This window comes from Mustela erminea, chromosome X, assembly GCF_009829155.1.
Source record: "Mustela erminea isolate mMusErm1 chromosome X, mMusErm1.Pri, whole genome shotgun sequence".
Classification (NCBI taxonomy): domain Eukaryota; kingdom Metazoa; phylum Chordata; class Mammalia; order Carnivora; family Mustelidae; genus Mustela; species Mustela erminea.
The window spans coordinates 120,328,451-120,345,803 of NC_045635.1; the positions used below are offsets into that span (position 1 = coordinate 120,328,451).

Genomic DNA, 17,353 nt, shown 5'->3' on the forward strand with positions numbered 1-17,353 from the left:
GATTGCTATTCTTAATATAGTCTGTTGAGGTATATAACCTGAATTAAAATTCTATGGAATAATTTTCAATTCTATCTAATTGAGGGTAAATAATAAAAAAATAGACCCAAATCTAATTAGAGAAGATGAAATAACAATAAACTAACCTTTGTATTCCATTTGCCAAGCTTAAGAAATAACCTCAAAATTGAAAATGTAGGACTGAAATAATAAATATAAGCACATCTTATCGTTGCTGGTGTGAGGTTGTTACTAGAGTGCCATCTTCAGTGCAATGTACAAAGGAAGTTGTTTTTTCCTTTGTGAGAAAATTAAACATCAAAGACTATTCTTTTTGGAATGCTGACGCAAAATGAAAACACTAAAAATTAGAAGGCAACTTAAGTCTCTTCCAAAATGATGCTTCATGTCTAACTGCTACTTGAGGTCATTGATTTATTATTCTAATATCCAGTGGATATCATCTATTAGTAATTAAGCTACTATAGATTGAAGACTTGAATGTCTGGGACAAAATAGATTATTTGTCAGTTTTGACTCTCTTGGTCAATGACTTTAGTGTCTAAACCGGAGACTCCTAGGATCCTAGAGGTGTCCTCAAAGAAACAACTAGTCCAAGCTTGCATTCAAATACATTTCCTTGAATAACATCCAGCCTCCGTGTCAAAACCATTCTCGCTCCGGCTACTTGTACGGATAAAGAAGTCTGTATTTTGAAATCTAGCTCATTCCAGTCATGGACTGCTAGAAAACCTTATGGAGAAGGTCCTTCTGCTACATTGGAATGTCTCCCTGCAGCCTTTCCCACAGATCCTTGTTCTCCTTTTTGGAACTTCCAAATAGAACAGTGTAATGGAAATAGCATTATCCTGTGAGTCAGGAGAAACAGGTTGTAGACCAGATTGGTCTTAATATGTTACTTGGCTTTGGGCAAGTCACCTTGCCTCTCTAGCCCTAGTTGCTCTTCCAAAAGAAAAGGAATAGGGATGCAATGATCTGATTTGCAAATTCAAGGAGTATGTATACTCCCGGCTTCCTGCGATGGTTTTTAAACGTTGGGGTGACTATTTATCAACAGGCTCTTGGTTTACCCCTGTTCCGACAACCTTTAAGACGGAATAAAGACCATTTAGTTCTACCGTAAGACCACTCTGTTAGGTCAGCAACTGGCCTTCTTCATTATGCTTATAGTCAAATGAGCTGCTGAAATCAGATACGCATTTGAGATTAAATAACCCAGTTAGTGCTCACACATTCTACACTGCAGCCGCATCTAAGCAACCAGGATGACTGTGCAGAGAATGGAAATACTGTTCCGGAACTGAGTCCTACTTCCCTCATAACGCACGTATCAAAGCCTACAAAAAAAAAAAAAAAAAAAAAAAAAAAAGCCGACATGTTCAAAGGAAGGTGCTCTACCTTGATGTAATTTTAATAAAATGCCTGCGTTCTGGTTCTCTGAAAAGCCCTCTTTTCCTAAGGACAGGCTAGTTCCCTTCTTAATCCTGATGGTTTTATCCGGTTTCCAATTCACATTTCTGTGTGACTGCCTAGTTACATATAGAAAAAAAAAATGCTTTGTGAATTTTCACGGTGAGAATTGATACAGCAGCATTTCAGCAGCTGTGCCAAATCTGAGCAAATGACTATTTTCTGAAATAGTGCAAGGAGAAAATAACAGCCATGTTTACGGCAACACATGGCAAACCTGCCCACATGTCAGGGGTAATGAACTTCTTTAGTTATCGCAGGGGCTCCAGAGTGCAAGCTGATTTCTCGAGTCCCACTCAGGAGTTCAAGTGCTGCCCTCCGAACCCATGGCAAGGAGACCCAAAACACAAGAAACATCTTCCTAAAGTTGGCTTCCTCCCCTGCCCCCCCACCCCATAACACACTCCGTCTTTCTTTTTTTTAATGTTTTATTTATTTATTTGACAGAGAGAGATCACAAGTAGGCAGGGAGAGAGAGGAGGAAGCGGGCTCCCTGCCAAGCAGAGAGCCCGATGCGCGGCTTGATCCCAGGACCCTGAGATCATGACCTGAGCCGAAGGCAGAGGCTTAACCCACTGAGCCACCCAGGCGCCCCCACACTCCATCTTCTTAAAATTATTTTTGTGTCAGCACGACTTTCTTTTAAATCAATCACTTACTGTACTAAATTTTCTATATTTCTGGAAGTTCTAGAAGGAAATGAGCAGATAGAAGTGTGATGATTCTTTCTATAAATAAACGGTGAGTTTCCAGGATGGAATTACTTTCCACTTGGAAGGAGAGCCAGGCATAAAACAACTGGTAGCTGTTGTAGGCTGGAAGATGGCTGGTAAATAAAAACAAAGATGGCCACGTGGGATACGCATTCAGTAGAAATGCTCTCTAGATGTGATAATACTATGGGGCGCCTGGGTGGCTCAGTGGGTTAAAGCCTCTGCCTTTGGCTCAGGTCATGACCCAGGGTCCTGGGATTGAGCCCCGCATCGGGCTCTCTGCTCAGCAGGGGGCCTGCTCCCTCCCCCACCCCCCACCCCCCACCTGCCTGCCTCTCTGCCTACTTGTGATCTCTGTCTGTCAAATAAATAAATACCGTCTTTAGATGTGGTAATACTACAATGGTAAATACATGCTTGCACATAGAATTCTAGATTTTTTCGTGTGTCTTGTCACTAACAACCGAACAGCAGTGGGAAAAAAAAAGCAAAAAAAGCTCCCTGAGCTAGCCTGTGCCATAGATGATGTTGGCTGTTCATAGCAGCAGAAGAGAAGAATTTCCAGCAGGGAGGACTTGGCAAAGGCGACACAGCCCTGCTATGGAACAAGGAGACCCATGGCAGAGACATGGCATCCCGGGGGTTCTTGCAGGAAATGGCTTTTGAAATGTGCACTTGGTAATTTGTATTGAAATACAATTTCTGAAAACAAACCAAAAGGCTTAGCAGCTTTTTATCATGGGATTAGGAACCCAAATGTTTGTATCGATTTCTTTTGCTCCCTATCCAAATTCATTATATGTACTACGCATGTTTCACTTCCTATTCTTACTAAGCACAAATCCTGCCTATTGTTTTTTTACAGCTAGAGTTCTACCAGGAGGCCCTGACAGTCAGTTCGTGATGTCAGTCAGCCTGGGAAACAATTCCACGGGAACTGAAAAGGTAACCCGTTGTTTTAATGGACCAGTGAATTCCTTGAAAACGTACAAATTACTAGCGTCGTGTTGGTATGTGCTGGGTTTCATACCTATTTACAAGAAATGAAGTGGAGAGGGGGAATAAGACGAAGTTCTTGTTCAGTAATCAGATTCTGAGTTCTTTCTGATAAATAATAAATAAGCATTTTTTTGATAAACAAGCATTTTCTTTCTCTGCACACTCCTTTGCCCTTATCCTCTCTTTGGTCAATAATTTGTAACCTCCTTGTTCTTCTTTTTAACCTCCGTGTTCTAATAATGTCTAATCAAATCATTATCTTTATTTTGGATCTAGATGTCTCTACATGGTTCTCTAAATAATAGTTGTGATTTGATTACTAGTATATATGAACACAGTGGTCAGGTTCCCATTTAAAGTGAATAAAAAAGCAGGATATTTATCACTGGGGCCCCAGAACCTACTTTGATTTGGAAAATCTAGGTAGTCAAGGCAGAAACCTTCTGTTTATATCAACTAAATAATTCTTTTTGTGCATAGGTCACTATTTGTGTGTACTCCTGTGTGTGTGTGTGTGTGTGTGTGTGTGTGTAGGTCGATCTGGCTTATTGTTCCATTTTTGTTTGGTTTTTCTTTTAGACCTGGCCTATTGTAGAAACTAACAAAACAATTGCATTGGCCAAAACCCAAATAATTCGTATTTGTTCTTGATGTTGAGCTTTACTGATTTCACACTAATAAACACACTAATTGGCTACAAATATGACCTATCAGAAAAGACTTTTATTAGTGAAAACAGCATTAAAATTACTGAATATCAACTCCAGAATTTTACCACAATGGTTCAGTTTACATGAAACAATAATGAAAATACACATCGCAGTTCGTAATCGGGAGAACTGATCTTACTGTGATTTTGAAAAAACTTACACAAGCAGTATCCATTGCACAACATGACTTCCTCAGGTTGGTAACCAGCAACACAGGACATGACCTAGTATCTGTAAGGTGTCAACTGAGAGAAATGTGTTGCTCAGAAACTTTAGAGACTATTTCCTTCCTAGAGCTAATCTGAAAGTGGCGTTTTGTACTTTTTCATTACATACTCCTATATAATTTCTATGAAGACCTTATTCATGAGCTTTTTAAGCTAAACAAGCAATTTCTCATTCCTGACATATTAATAAAATCACTAGACTTTCTATCTAGCCAGTGTCTACAAAAGCAAACTAAGACGGAGCACTGAGTCATTCTTTCCTGGTTCTGGATACTGTAGTCCATGGATCTGGTAATTACTAGAATTGGATGAAAAATCTAAATCTTTTTATTCTCAATAGCACTTATTTGGCTCGAAGCATTATAAGCAGTTGTCTCACAGCCCCACTTCGTTTTCCCTCTGTAGACATAGGAACAACAGGTTAAACGAAATCTCTAAAAAAATTTAAGAAGTCCTGCTCGCGCATATAAGATAGACAACACAGTTTGTCTTCCTGGATTTCCCCTTTTGAAATGCAATCTTATCAACCAGTGGAAACGAACATGAAACAAAATTCAAAATTAGATTAAGGGCAATTTTGTCCAAAATAAGTTATTTAAAATTCATTTAACCTCCTGTTTGCTTTTAATTTAACAACGGACAGATAACTAGCAAATCCAAAACTGAGGGCTAACAATTATCAGGTGAACTTGATCTTTGTTGCTAGTTATTCCCAGTAAGTGAAGCCACAAACAGGATATTTTAGTTCAGCCCATCTGACCATAGTGACTAATTGAATGAGCACTGGAACTGAAGCCAAGGCTTCGTTTGGTACCACTTGTCTACATAACTGAGTGGCCGGGGCCCAAAGCCCTCTTCTCAGTACTCACGAAGAACTTGGGAAAAGATGTAGAGAGAGGGAAAATGAATATACTGCTTACTTCTTCACTCTTGCTAGGTAGAAACCTAAGACCACGACACTCTTCATTTCTATTTTCCCTCTGTTTCCCTCTCTCTACATCTCTTCCCATAAGGAAACATGCAGAAGCCTTTAAACAGATAGTTAAGATGGAATATTAATATTTGCTTATCTGCAATAAGCAAATCTGAGCAGATAAGCAAATCTTAGTCAGATCCCAACTGATTAATGGGAATGGGTTGCCAGTGGAAAGGAACACGGATGGCAAAGATGTCGGAAAAGAAAGCATCTCTTAACAGAGATTTAGCAATTACGTTTAATACAAACAGTATTCTAAAGCTCTGTATCTTACCCTCAAATCTAGGTGAAAATATCAATTTGGTTACTGCTTTATTTCCTCTGAAAGATAATGGGAAGATAAATATATTTAACAAACTGTGGCTTCAGAAATACCATTGTAGCAAACGATTTTATTAATACTTTCATAAAAATGGCATTTAATAAATGCTAAGACCTTGATGTTATTAAAAGCAAACAAAAATCATTAAAACAGTTTCTTTCTGTGATTTACACTAACTTTTATAGCATGACTGGATTTTTATCTTATAAATTAACTTCAAATACTAATAATCAAATCAGGGTAAAAACAATACAATGTGTTTTCTTTACTTTATTTCAAAATAGTAATTATAAATACATTCTTAATATATTTTCTCCCCAGCTCTTTGGATGCGACAACAATAACAAAAAAAAAAAACTCACTGTGCTCATTTCATACAATGTCAATGTACAAATCATGCAAAAGTTATTATAGATTACTATTACTGCCATACATTTCTAGATGTGTTCTGTTATTTCTGCGATACCTGCTGACGTTACTCATGAGGCCATGCCCTGTATAATTTATGCATCCTTATGGCTTAAAGAAAAAAAAATGCTTCCAAAAAGCAACAAAAGAAAGCTGGTCTTAAATGATTTTCTAATTAATATATTTATTCAGTTCATTTTCAGAATGGAAAACTAAATATAGAATATAAATTGCCTTATAGACTTGAATCACTGTATTTTAATAGCTGCTTTCTCATAAAATTACACAAAGATTTACTTTGAAAGAATTGAACCATTTTTATTGATTTCATAAAAAAATAATTTAAAACTTGATTTATATTACACAGACATAATATATTATCTCAACCCCTTCACTAATTTCATACGCTCTAATCTTCTTTGCAACCATTTTAACAGAGTCCAAGCACATGATACAATGCCAAGAAGCCCATGATGTGTCAGACCACATTAGAAGTGAGCACTTCTTGGATTTTCTAGATTTGAATCAAATTCCACCAAAGATGCTGCACTGACATGTAGATCACTCCTCAAGGGGTTAAACTAACATCAAGGTTATCATTGAAGCCAACAAAATGTAGATACAGTATCTTAACTGCTCTTGTACTCAATGCAAAACTTAGGTCTAACTACATCACCATAAAATGTACAAGGAGAACTAATGAGAGACAGGTGCAAAACAGTATACACTGTATCATGTAGGCACAATGACTTCAGTTAAGGAAAATAGATCAGCCTTAACCAAGGATTTGTTACTGTTGTTCACTTACAGTTAAAACCTCCAAATAACCACACACATTGAAATTCCTTTTTTAAAAAAGTTGAACATTTATACCTTTCGGCAGAAGGGGATGAGATAGCCAATATGCTACAGCAAGTTTGAGATGGTGGCAGGTACTCTTGAAACATCTTCAAAGCATCACCACACTGAATAAAAGGCATCATCCCAATGACCTATTATCCCCAGATCATGGATAGAGCTTTCCGGTTCCTCCCCTAAGTGTCTACTTAAGATTCCTCAATCCATACTTTATTGACAGGATAAACTAAAACACTTTCTTTGAAGCCTTTGCGTCTTTATCCTGTCAGTATGCATTAGGAGCCCTTTAATCCATGGACGCATGGAGGCATGGTAATGGCATATTAAAAGTCCTTAGGAAACTGTAGATGAAAATACGCTGTTGGGCACACGTCTTTGTGTCTTTTCTTTCAAGATCAGAAAGCAAGTATTTATTTGTATATTTTTTAATATTCATATAAAGTTTTCACAGACATTGTCATGAAAATTAAAATTACACATTAAAGTTTTAAGAGCACCAGCACATACATATGGAGACAATTTTTTCTGCTATTTAAAAAAAATCTCCAAATTACCTATATGTATGCATATACACCCAAATACACACACACACACACACACACACACACACAGAGGCACACACACACACACACATACATGCACACCGTCTAAGAATGCCAAGTTATTTCTTTTTCATCCTGGAACAAACCTATAAAGCCCTGAAATTAGTACTTAATAAAGGGACTACGTTACAACTTTAGCCATATCATCATTTTGGAAGCTGCGCCAAAACATCTGCCACTTGAAGTTCATGAAGAATGTCTATGTTTACCTTCTTGGTTAACTCACTGATTAATACAGTGATTATAAGAAATGGAGCACAAAGAAACATACATAGGTGGGCAGGCCAAGAAGGTAATGTGTTCTAGGATGTCGCTTTGCTAACTGGGAGCTCCTAAAAATCTTCCAGTGTCTCCCATTATCAAGTCCTTCCTTTGACCAATTTTGACTTAGAAGTTAACAGCACAAGCAAACACAGTGAACTCATCTGAGACCAATGAAAGCATTTTACAGTGTGGCTTTGGGAGCCGAGATGTTCACTGCTCTACTGGATTATCTGATAGTAGCTGGAATGATGACAGAACAGGATACTGATGCATACGAGATATAACTATTAACCTTACTCATTAATTGTTTTAAATAGTTGTAGTGAAAACTATTTGAATTAAGCTCATAGAATCCTGAAAAGCAAGACAACTGATGGCAAATAACAACTGCCCCAGACACGATACTATAAAACTAAGGAACCTATTTTAAAATGCACGGTTGGTAACAAATCTGAAGATAATATGCTAAGTTCTCAAGAATAGCACAGAACTGGTTTTTATCTTTTATTTTTTTGTATTTTTGTGTTTTTGTGGTTTTTTTTTTCCTTGTTTCGTTTTTAAATTATACCTGATCACAATGTCCAGAATATTTCTGTACACAGAAGCTTCAGTTTCAGTTTGGTATATTTTTTTTTCCTGTCTAAATGTATACCTATTGATAAATTCCCTGTGATCAGGAAAACAAGTCAGGCATATTAAATACATATTAAGGAGTACATATTTTCCTATTTAGTATACAAAGTACTTCATAAATATGAATTATGTTACAAAAATAGCTTTGGGTGCGCTCACACGGTAAGCACTTCGCTAATTTTGGACAACCTTTAAGGATTGTGGGTATTTCACGTAACTGAGAACAAACTCTAATGTTAGTTTAATTTGAGCCTTGTGTAATTCTGATAAACATCGTGTATTTCTTCAGATCACCACAAACGCTATGTAACTCACGTTGACTTTTCTCTTTTAGGTTTTATGTATAGACAGGTAATGCTTAAAGTGTTCAAATTTATTTTATAGTTACGTAATGCATGGTATATTTTAAACAAATATTTGCACAATTTTAACATTATAAATCCAGCGGTTTCAAGATGCAGGCCATAAAGTTTACCGATTTACAAATACTATCGAATGTTCTCTCTTTGCATGCTTTTTTTTTTTTTTTAACTTTTCAGATGATCTTTACACAGAGTTGTTACAATGCCACAAATCAAAAGGATTTATTCCAGTTCCACCGACTTGATCTACGTGCAAGTTTTCTACGTCCAGTTTTCTCGAGTTTGCTTTACAAAGCACAAAGAGACGGAGGTTTTGCATCGGGGTACAAAACAGATTTGCCTCTTGAGGTTAAATTCAGCGTATTCTGTATATAAAGCATCCCTTTGGCAATAGAGTTTGCAGTATCCCCACAGGACTCCACAGTATAGGTTTTATGTAGTAAAATCTATTAAGGAAACTCTCTTCTACCGGACACATCTTTGCAGCTACAGTTAATGAGACAGCCTCAGAAACACCTGCCTCTATGCCTATTGATAATATAGTATTTGGAGTTAGAAGTCAACAAAAGGCACTTTCATCATTAAATAAATGTCCTCTGTATGAAGTGAGATTGCATGACCTAGATCTTGTTCAAAGCTGTCTGCTCCTCAAGGACCTGTAGGTAGTCAGGGGAACTCTGGAGTTTGGCCTTCAGTTCAAAGTACTCGCTGCTTTTCCGCTGCTCCACGACGATCTTACTGTGGTTGCCGCCTATCAGGGACTTCTTGTTTTTTTTGTCTTGTTGTTTTTCTGGATAGCGGATCTCAAAGCCACTGACACCTATGCTATTGTACTCCTTTTTGCTTTCCAGAAAATTCTGAATAAACACGTTGGAATCCCTGCTCGGGAATAGTTCGTCCAGCTCATCGATTGTGCTCAGTCTCTTCCTGCCATCCACGTGTAGTAAATCTTTCTCCTTGTCAGCGACATTTCTCATGACGACTTTCTGTCCTGGAGGATCTGAAAACATGAAGCCGGTTTCTGACTCTTTCAAACCGCAGGTGTGGCTCTTGCTCATCTGCTCGATGGTTTGTGGAATGAAGGCTTCCGTGCTCAGCCCGTCTTTTTTATTGGTCTTGTGGTCATGCTTCCTCAGCTGCAGCTGCATGGAGCCGCACTCGGGATTCCCCAGGCCCTCGTGCTTGACCGTGGGCTTCTTGTTTCGCCGCAGCACAAACACAAGAAGACAAAAAGCAACGAAGACAGTTAAGATGAGGACCACGAGGATGCTGAGGATGAGAATAGACAGAGGCACCGGGCCACCGGGAGGGCTTCGAATGGGACCCAGCGGGGTGGTGAACGTTATGGCAGGTGCAGGGCTCGTAAACGGCGCCGATGGCTTGTTTAAGAGTTTGGGACACAAGATTTCATTCTTGAGGGACTTCAGCTCGATGTTGGCAAACTGAACCGGAGTCTCGCATTTCAGTTCCTTCACGACAATGCCGTCATTCAACTTCTCCAGCCACAGCTTTAATGCCACCAAGTCACAAGTGCAGTCCCAGGGGTTGCCCTCCAAGTCGATCTGTGTGAGAGACTGCAGCTGATCGAGGACCCCGCTGACGGGTAAGTACATGAACTTGTTGTTCCTCAGGTTCAGTCTAGCGAGGGGTGCTCCCGAGAAAATGTAAACGGGCAGGCTCTTCAGGAGATTGTTGTTTAAGTAGAGCAACTGCAAATTTGGCATCGAGTCAAAGGTGCCCGCCAGGATCTCCTTGATCAAGTTGTATTCCAAATACAGATACTGCAGGTTATGAAGGCCGGAAAATATCTCAGGATAGAGTCTTTCAATCTGATTGCCGTTGAGATACAGCCTGCGTAAATTAGTGAGATTGTGGAATACGTCTCCCTTGATCGCCGTAATCTGATTGCTGCCTAAATGGAGCAAATCCAGTCCTTCAAACTCGGCGAAGTCCGCGACGTCCACGTCTTTGATGCTGTTGCCATTGACATGCAACTTCTTGGCATTTAAGGGTTTCGGGACCAGTTCAGACATGGACTGTATATTCTTCTCTTGGCAGTTGACGCTCAGTCCCAAATCCGAAGGATGTGTTTTGCAAAAGCAAGGTGCTGGGCAAGGTGTCAGAGGGGGCACCCTCGTTTGGTAGGACACAATCTGGCTGAGATTGCGGTTGGAGAGGGACTTGCCCGCTACGATTCCGGAGATCTTGGATGGATTGGTTGTTTTCGGCGGTTTGGTCACTAATCTGTGTAAGGATGTTTGGGTCGTGTGACCGTTAGGAGTGGTGTAGCCATTCTCCAGCTGAGACGGAGGCAGGATTCGCACATCAAAATCACTGCCTGTGCCCATGGGGCATAATTCTTGTTTGTTGGTTTCTTTCAGAAGTCTTCCGTATAAGTCGCTGGGAGTTTCACAGATAGCCTCTCCTATGTAAATGTTATATGGCATGTTCTCCAGCCACGCTTTCAAAGGCAACAAATCACAGCTACAGTTCCAGGGGTTATCTTCCAGTTGCAGTTCAACGACACGGCCTATGTGCTCCAGAACTCCGATATAGGGGAGCTTCTGGATTCTGTTCCCCCGTATATCCAGATGGGTCAAAGATGCGAATCGGAAAATATTATCGGGAAGGAATGAAATCAGATTGTCATTAAGAATGAGAACTTTCAGTTTGTGGAGCTTATTGAAGGCTCCTCGTTCAATATACTTGATTAAATTGTAGTCAGCCTGGAGATACTCCAAGTTCTCTATGCCAAGGAAAGTGTCAGCTCGGAGAATCTTTAATTCATTGTTGTTCAAGTGCAACTGCTTTAATGCACTGAGCCCAAGAAAGGCTCCTCCCTCAATGTTCTGCAGTTTATTATTTCCCAGCTGCAGGGATACTGCGTGTGAAAAATTCAAGAATGTGTTTGGATAGAGGATATTTAAAAAATTGTTTTGGAAATTGAGGTGATAGAAATTAGACCAAGGTGGCTTCAGCTGATTTGGTCTGTAGACCGAAACCTTCTCACAGTTGACATAGAGCACGTTCTCGACTGACACGCAGGAGCACACATTGCAAATTTCCACTGATATGTCAGAATCTGCATTTGTCGAAGAAATCAGGGCTGACAAAAGCAGAAAGAGCCAAAGAAACATCTTCTTGCAATCAGCAAACAACTTTATGCTTCTGAATAAAGAGAAATAATCTAAAAAATAAAAAGAAAACATTTTTTCAATGACCATTACTTGAAAAAGTACTTGCGTTTACATCATACCACAGTGAACATGGGGCTGTAATGATTAGCTCTGGATTTTCCTGCAAGTATTCTCACTCAGGTGAAAAATGATCACCGGAAATGCTGTCAGTTTCATTTCCATGCCTGTAGTTTATATGCCTTTTACATGTGCAGAAACACAACAAACAACAGGAGAAAAACGCTTAGTTGTGCTTAAACCTTTACATTCGGAAAATACTTGCTCTACGTGGGCCATCAAACTCCACCCTTGAACACAGACCACAGGAGGCTGAAGAGAGAAGGTGTTAGAGCCCTGGATTCAACGGAGGGTGGCAATGGGAGGGACTGGGTTGCTGTGGAGGGGACAGTCGAAAGATCAAGGTAGAAGGAGCCGAGGGAGGAGTCCTGCCTGAGCTTCAGCCCACAGGTAAGCACGCTGCCACAAACGAGTTCACTCCCGCACATGTCTGCCTTAAAAAACACAGATGACCCAGTGATGGTCTAGAAAAATAACTGATTGGGAAATGGCCAAGTTTTAATTGAAAGTAAATACACAGTACCTCATTTCCTGACAGTCATCTCCCAAATGGGCCCGGGGTGGGGGTGCGGGGCTTTTGTCTCTGGGTCCCTGAAAGCAGGAGAGAAACCTGAAGCCTGAAATCTTGAGTTGCCTAGCATTTGTCCAGGCAGCTTTCCCACCCCCCAAGAACTGGGTCTCCTGTCTACTTGGCCCACGTCTTTTCCCTCACGTGCCGTTTTGAACCCACGTCTGACGTCTGACTCTTGGCTCAGATGCTCATCTCCTTCACTGTGACCACAGACTAGCGCTGCTGAGGAAGGGGAATCCGCACACTACAGTCCTCGAGTGGTTTTATCTGCAGCACCAGATACATTTAGTACAGCAAATGTTTGTCCTAAAATCGTCACTTCCCAAACATCTCCTCCCAATATCACCACCCCATGTCTCTGTCTATAAACAAATCACAAATCACCTAGTGGAGTTTAATGCTTAGCAAATTAACCCGTTGTAGCCATTTCTTTAAATAGTGCACGCATGTACAAATATATGCAACGTTTCCTGGAAAAGCCTAAAAAGAGAAATAAGCTCTGTGCCTTTTACTGATGTGATTTTAGCCATGTGAGTCTTTTCCTTCTCGAATGCAATTTCAATATGGTTACCACCAGATATTAATTAAATAAATAAATTACCCAGGAACACATGATGAGGGAATGATACAAAGAAGTGTCACACAAAAACTCCTTTGTTTATTTTGCCCACGAGGAATCAGCTAGTGGCAAAACCAACCATGTCGCAAGATACACCATCCTTTAGCCACGACCCAGAAAGATTTGCATTTCAAGTAGTTTGGTTCAGAATACAGCCGGCACTGGCACGGCCGAGATGCTCCTTGCTGCCATGTAGACATGCATTCCCCCTGTTCACCATGATAGTTTGATTGGCAGTGCAAAAAGAAGTCATAAATTCTTAAGTATGACATCATCCAAGACAACTTTCATTGTAAAATCAAAATTTCACATGATCATTTTGCCTTCCTATAGATGTGGTTTCCAGTAGCTATTCTGGTTCGGTTGAATCATTTCTTGTTACTACCCCCCAGCCAAAAATCAACCAAACGAGAAAGAAATGTAAAGAAAACAAAAAACCGAAATAACCTGAATTCAGTACAAAAACACAACGAGGATCATCAGCAGATCTGAAATTGCATAAGGAGCTGCCCTCCTCCTCGTAATTTCTACTTTAAATAGCAAGGGGGAAAAAAGCCACAAGGACGAGCTAGGAAGTTCCCAAATGCATCTCCTGTGAAACAGAGAAAGCCGCAGGCAGCTGGAGTGTCAAGCGAGGGAGAGGGGGAGTCGATCTCCAAGGAAGAGGGACCAAAAGGGCAAGAGACCATGGAGTGGTGGGGAGAGGAGGAAGGGCTGGAAGGGAGCTAGGAAGAGGGGAAGGGGGAAGGGGGCACTGAATGCAAGCGGAAGAAACCTCTCATTCACAGGATACCACTTCAACGTGCACGTATTGAAATCGGGGGAAAAAAGGAAAATAAGAAAAAGAAAACCCACAAAGTAGGAGTTGGATACCAAAAGCCATCTCTCGGGCTGGCCGAGAGCGGCGCGTCTGCCGAGAGCGCCCGTCTCCCCATCTACCTCCCCGTCTCTGGGTCTCTGTGCCCTGCGAGCCACTCGGCACCCACAGCCGGCCGGGACCGCGCAAACCCCGCTGGGCTTACCGCGTATCGGGCATCCACCGGAGTGCGGTTCCTGGCGCTCGGCGCCGGAGCGGGCCTGCGGGCAACAGACGCCTGCGGGGGGCGGGCCGAGGTGGCTCCCCTGGAGCTGGCAAGAGAAACCTCCGCCCGCCCGCCCGCCTAGGCGGGGGCGGGGGGCTCCGCCGAGAGACGCGGTCACTGCCGCCCCCTGTGCGCCACCTCGGGCCCGGCGGCGACGCGGCCGGAGGGGCTGCCGGCGGTGGCGCGTACCGCAATGTTTTGCCGCATCCCGGTGCCCGGAACCGGCGCGCAGCCCCCCTCCCGGGTCCCGGGCCCAAGCGGCGGCCTCGTGGGTCGGGCGGCAGAGGCGGGGACCGCTCGGGATGTCGCGGGGGCCCTCAGCTCCGCTGCGCACACATCTCTCCGCGCGCTCCCGTCCCACAAGGGGCAGCTATTGGAGTTTCCTTCGGCCTCTCTAGACCCGGGCGTGCGGTGGCTGAGGGGTCAAAGACAGCCGGCTCAGGCCACGAGGCCGAGGGCCACTGGGACGTCTCTGGCCCGCTTGTCACGGACAGAGTGAGCCGGTGGCTCGGTGGCCGAGAGCGGCGGTCCAGGCACCCCCCTACGCCCTCCCAGCCGACCCCCGCCCCCACTGGCCAGCCACAGAGTGCAGCTCTCACCAAGCCAGAAATCAGCTCAACATTTGGGCATCTTGCAAAGTCGCGCTGCCAGCACTTGCCCGGCTCTGCGGGGCTTTTAGAGTTAGCCACCGGCTTCTCTCGCGTTCCCCGTGTTGCTGGTGCCAGCAATCTCCCACCGGCTCGGGGGCCACTGCCCTGAGCCCCGGATCCACGTCCGCCTAGAGTGCTTGCGAGTGGGGCGCAGAAAACAAAGCCAGCGCAGCAGCGGCCCCGACAGCCCGAGCCGCCCTAGACCAGGACACTTTCCTCGCCACCCCGGCCGCGGAGGCAGCGATGTTAAGGACACCGGATTCTTTTGGTCCTCAGGGACTTGCGACCGCGCCGTGGGTAGGCACGCAGGGTGGTGGTGGGGTAGCCACTATAGTCGCTTTGGCCACTCGGCCGGCCCCAAACCAACACGACCCAAACTAAAAATAATAATCTACCTGCCCCCCTTTCACGCGCGCGCGCGCAGGCACACACACACACACACACACACACACACACACACACGCACACACTGGTGCTGCCGAACCAAGCGGGGAAGAGGCAGCGAGTGTCGGTGCAGCTCGCGCAGCCCCGCTGGAAATTCACCCACCTCCGGAGCCCAGCAGCTCTCGCAGGGCCCGCCGCGCCGGGATCCGCTCTGCAGTTTCCACGATGGTCTCTGCGTGATCCGGGACCGAGCTGCGCCGCGCCGGCTCGCCCGTCAAACCCACCAAGCAGTCCTCGCAGGCAAGCAGGCGGGCAGCGGCGCGCGCGCGCGCACCCGGCCAGACACCGCGCGCGCACCCAGCCCCTCGCACACGGGCTGCACCTTTACATACACGCGCTGAATCCCCGCCCCCGCCCCCCCTCCACCCCGCACACAAGCAGCCTCCCTCCCGAAACTCAGGAACCTCGACCCCCGCACATTGCTGAGGCCCCCTGTCCCCCATCCAGACACCTCCACTTGATTCCTCTTCTGCCCACACGCCAAGAAAGCGCACTTTCCTCCAGGCATCCGCCCCCTCTTTATGCCTAAAACACCCCCTAGGGAGGAGCGACCCCTTTCCTCACGCCTAGAGACCCCAGTCTCCAAACGCTAAAGCGCCAACCTCCATCCTCCTCACCACATCCACGCACACTCGACTCCTTTCTCCTCCTTCAGTCCCCTAAGAACGAAGGCGCACACACACACACACACACACACACACACACCCGGGGCGTTCCTTTGAGAGAGCAACCAAGAACCCCGGCAAAGCCAAAGAAACGTCGGAGGTGGGGGAGGGGGGCCAAGGGAGGTAGATAGGGTCGTCGAATCTCCGCGGGATTGAATAATTCCAGGACCGAGGGGGGTGAGTCAACAACAATGACATTCAAAGGCAACAATCGCACTTGGGCTTTGTATAGCGGGTACAGTACCTTCGGCTAATTGTCACCCCGCAGATCAGAGGGCTCCGGGGATACTTCTTCGGCAGCGGGCGATCCTGGATGGAGCCTTCTTGGGACCAGTTTCCTGGGATCCAGTAGTATCCTCACTCTCCCTACCTGTGTGCGCGTGAGGGGCTGGGGGCTTTAAGGCAAAAGTGTGAAGCTTTAGCTCAGAGTGAGACTTATTTAGTGGCTTTAGGAGGAGACGGGTTAATTCTCCGCACCTTAGAACTCTGCGTGCCTTCGGTGAGGAGCGGGTTAAGCAGGACGTTTAAAGAGCTGGGGGTGGGGAGCGAGGGATAGAGATAGAGGAAAGAGAGGTGTGGGACTGGGAGAGATGCCGCACTTGCGACCAAAAGAAGAAAAAAAAAAAAATCTGCTTTGGCTACTGAGCATGCCCAGTTCCCAGCTCGAGCCCTATAAGGGAGGCATTGTGTGCGTTCCACTTCTCCGGGCTTTGGTGGTGACCGGGGAGGGTAGTGGTGAATGAGAGGCTTTAGGGAAGGGGGACAAGGTTTGGAGCTTTGGGGCTGGGAGGGCAGAGACCTAAGGGATACCTTGGGGAATCAGAAAGGAGAGGACGGAAGCGGCTAAGAAAAGTCACATCGGTAGCCCCCTCACTCTCCTGTCTATACCAAAGAGGCTTTAGCAATACAACCTCCAATACCCAGAGGCTGCAAATCCAGCGTGTGAATTGTCTAGGCCCTTTTCTTCTACCCATTTGCTAGTGCTCCCACGAGAGAGTAGGAATATCCCGGGGAAAGGCTAATGTTCAAACGAATTTCGTGCAGTCTGGGAATTTAGTTAATAGGCTTGGCAAGAAAGCAAATGTACCTGTGGGGCGGGGGACTTTGGCTGTCCTGTCTGTGTTTCCAATACCTGGCTTTCCTAATGGGGAAGGGCTAAATGGTCTCTTTACTCCCCTCCGCCGAACCTTGCTGTTTGTGTAGGTGCTTGGCTAAGAAAAACAACTCTCTCTCTTTACTTTGTGTCTGTGGGGATAACTGGCTTTAGGTAAATAGAGCTAAGTTAGAAATGGTGAGTATTTTCCTAGCCCCTTCTTTTGCACATTTCAGGTAATACTGCAGGGCCCACCGCTTCAGGACCTATGTTCTGCCTAATCCACTTATGCAAATTCCAGTGGCTCTAGCCACTGATAGGGTATACTCAGTACCCCCGAAATGCTTTTACTTAAAAATGAAAAACTCTTTAAACTAAAACTAGCAATAGCTTTGAAACCAAAATTTGGC

General features: G+C 44.2%; 1 protein-coding gene across 3 annotated transcripts; it reads right to left on the reverse strand.

Moving 5' to 3' along the window:
• Positions 1-9,016: 9,016 nt before the first annotated feature.
• SLITRK4 (SLIT and NTRK like family member 4) lies at positions 9,017-16,448 on the reverse strand. Of its 3 annotated transcripts, XM_032331167.1 has the most exons (3): positions 16,328-16,448; positions 16,095-16,245; positions 9,017-11,752 (listed from the first exon to the last, which is right to left on the reverse strand). In XM_032331167.1, exon 3 carries the CDS (start codon positions 11,700-11,702, stop codon positions 9,186-9,188), a length of 2,517 nt encoding a protein of 838 aa, XP_032187058.1. In that variant the 5' UTR covers positions 11,703-11,752; positions 16,095-16,245; positions 16,328-16,448; the 3' UTR covers positions 9,017-9,185. The 3 variants fall into 3 exon arrangements, with proteins under 3 accessions (XP_032187058.1, XP_032187057.1, XP_032187059.1); XM_032331166.1 differs by lacking the exons at positions 16,095-16,245; positions 16,328-16,448 and adding an exon at positions 15,289-15,802; XM_032331168.1 differs by lacking the exons at positions 16,095-16,245; positions 16,328-16,448 and adding an exon at positions 14,032-14,266.
• Positions 16,449-17,353: the final 905 nt, after the last annotated feature.

Bases quoted from the DNA above. Each gene is read 5' to 3' on its own strand.
- SLITRK4 (XM_032331166.1), bottom strand. From the start codon at position 15,628: ATGGGGGACAGGGGGCCTCAGCAATGTGCGGGGGTCGAGGTTCCTGAG. The intron at 11,753-15,288 runs GTGGGTGAATTT...TTTATTTTTTAG, and splicing joins AGAGCTGCTGGGCTCCGGAG to ATTATTTCTCTTTATTCAGA.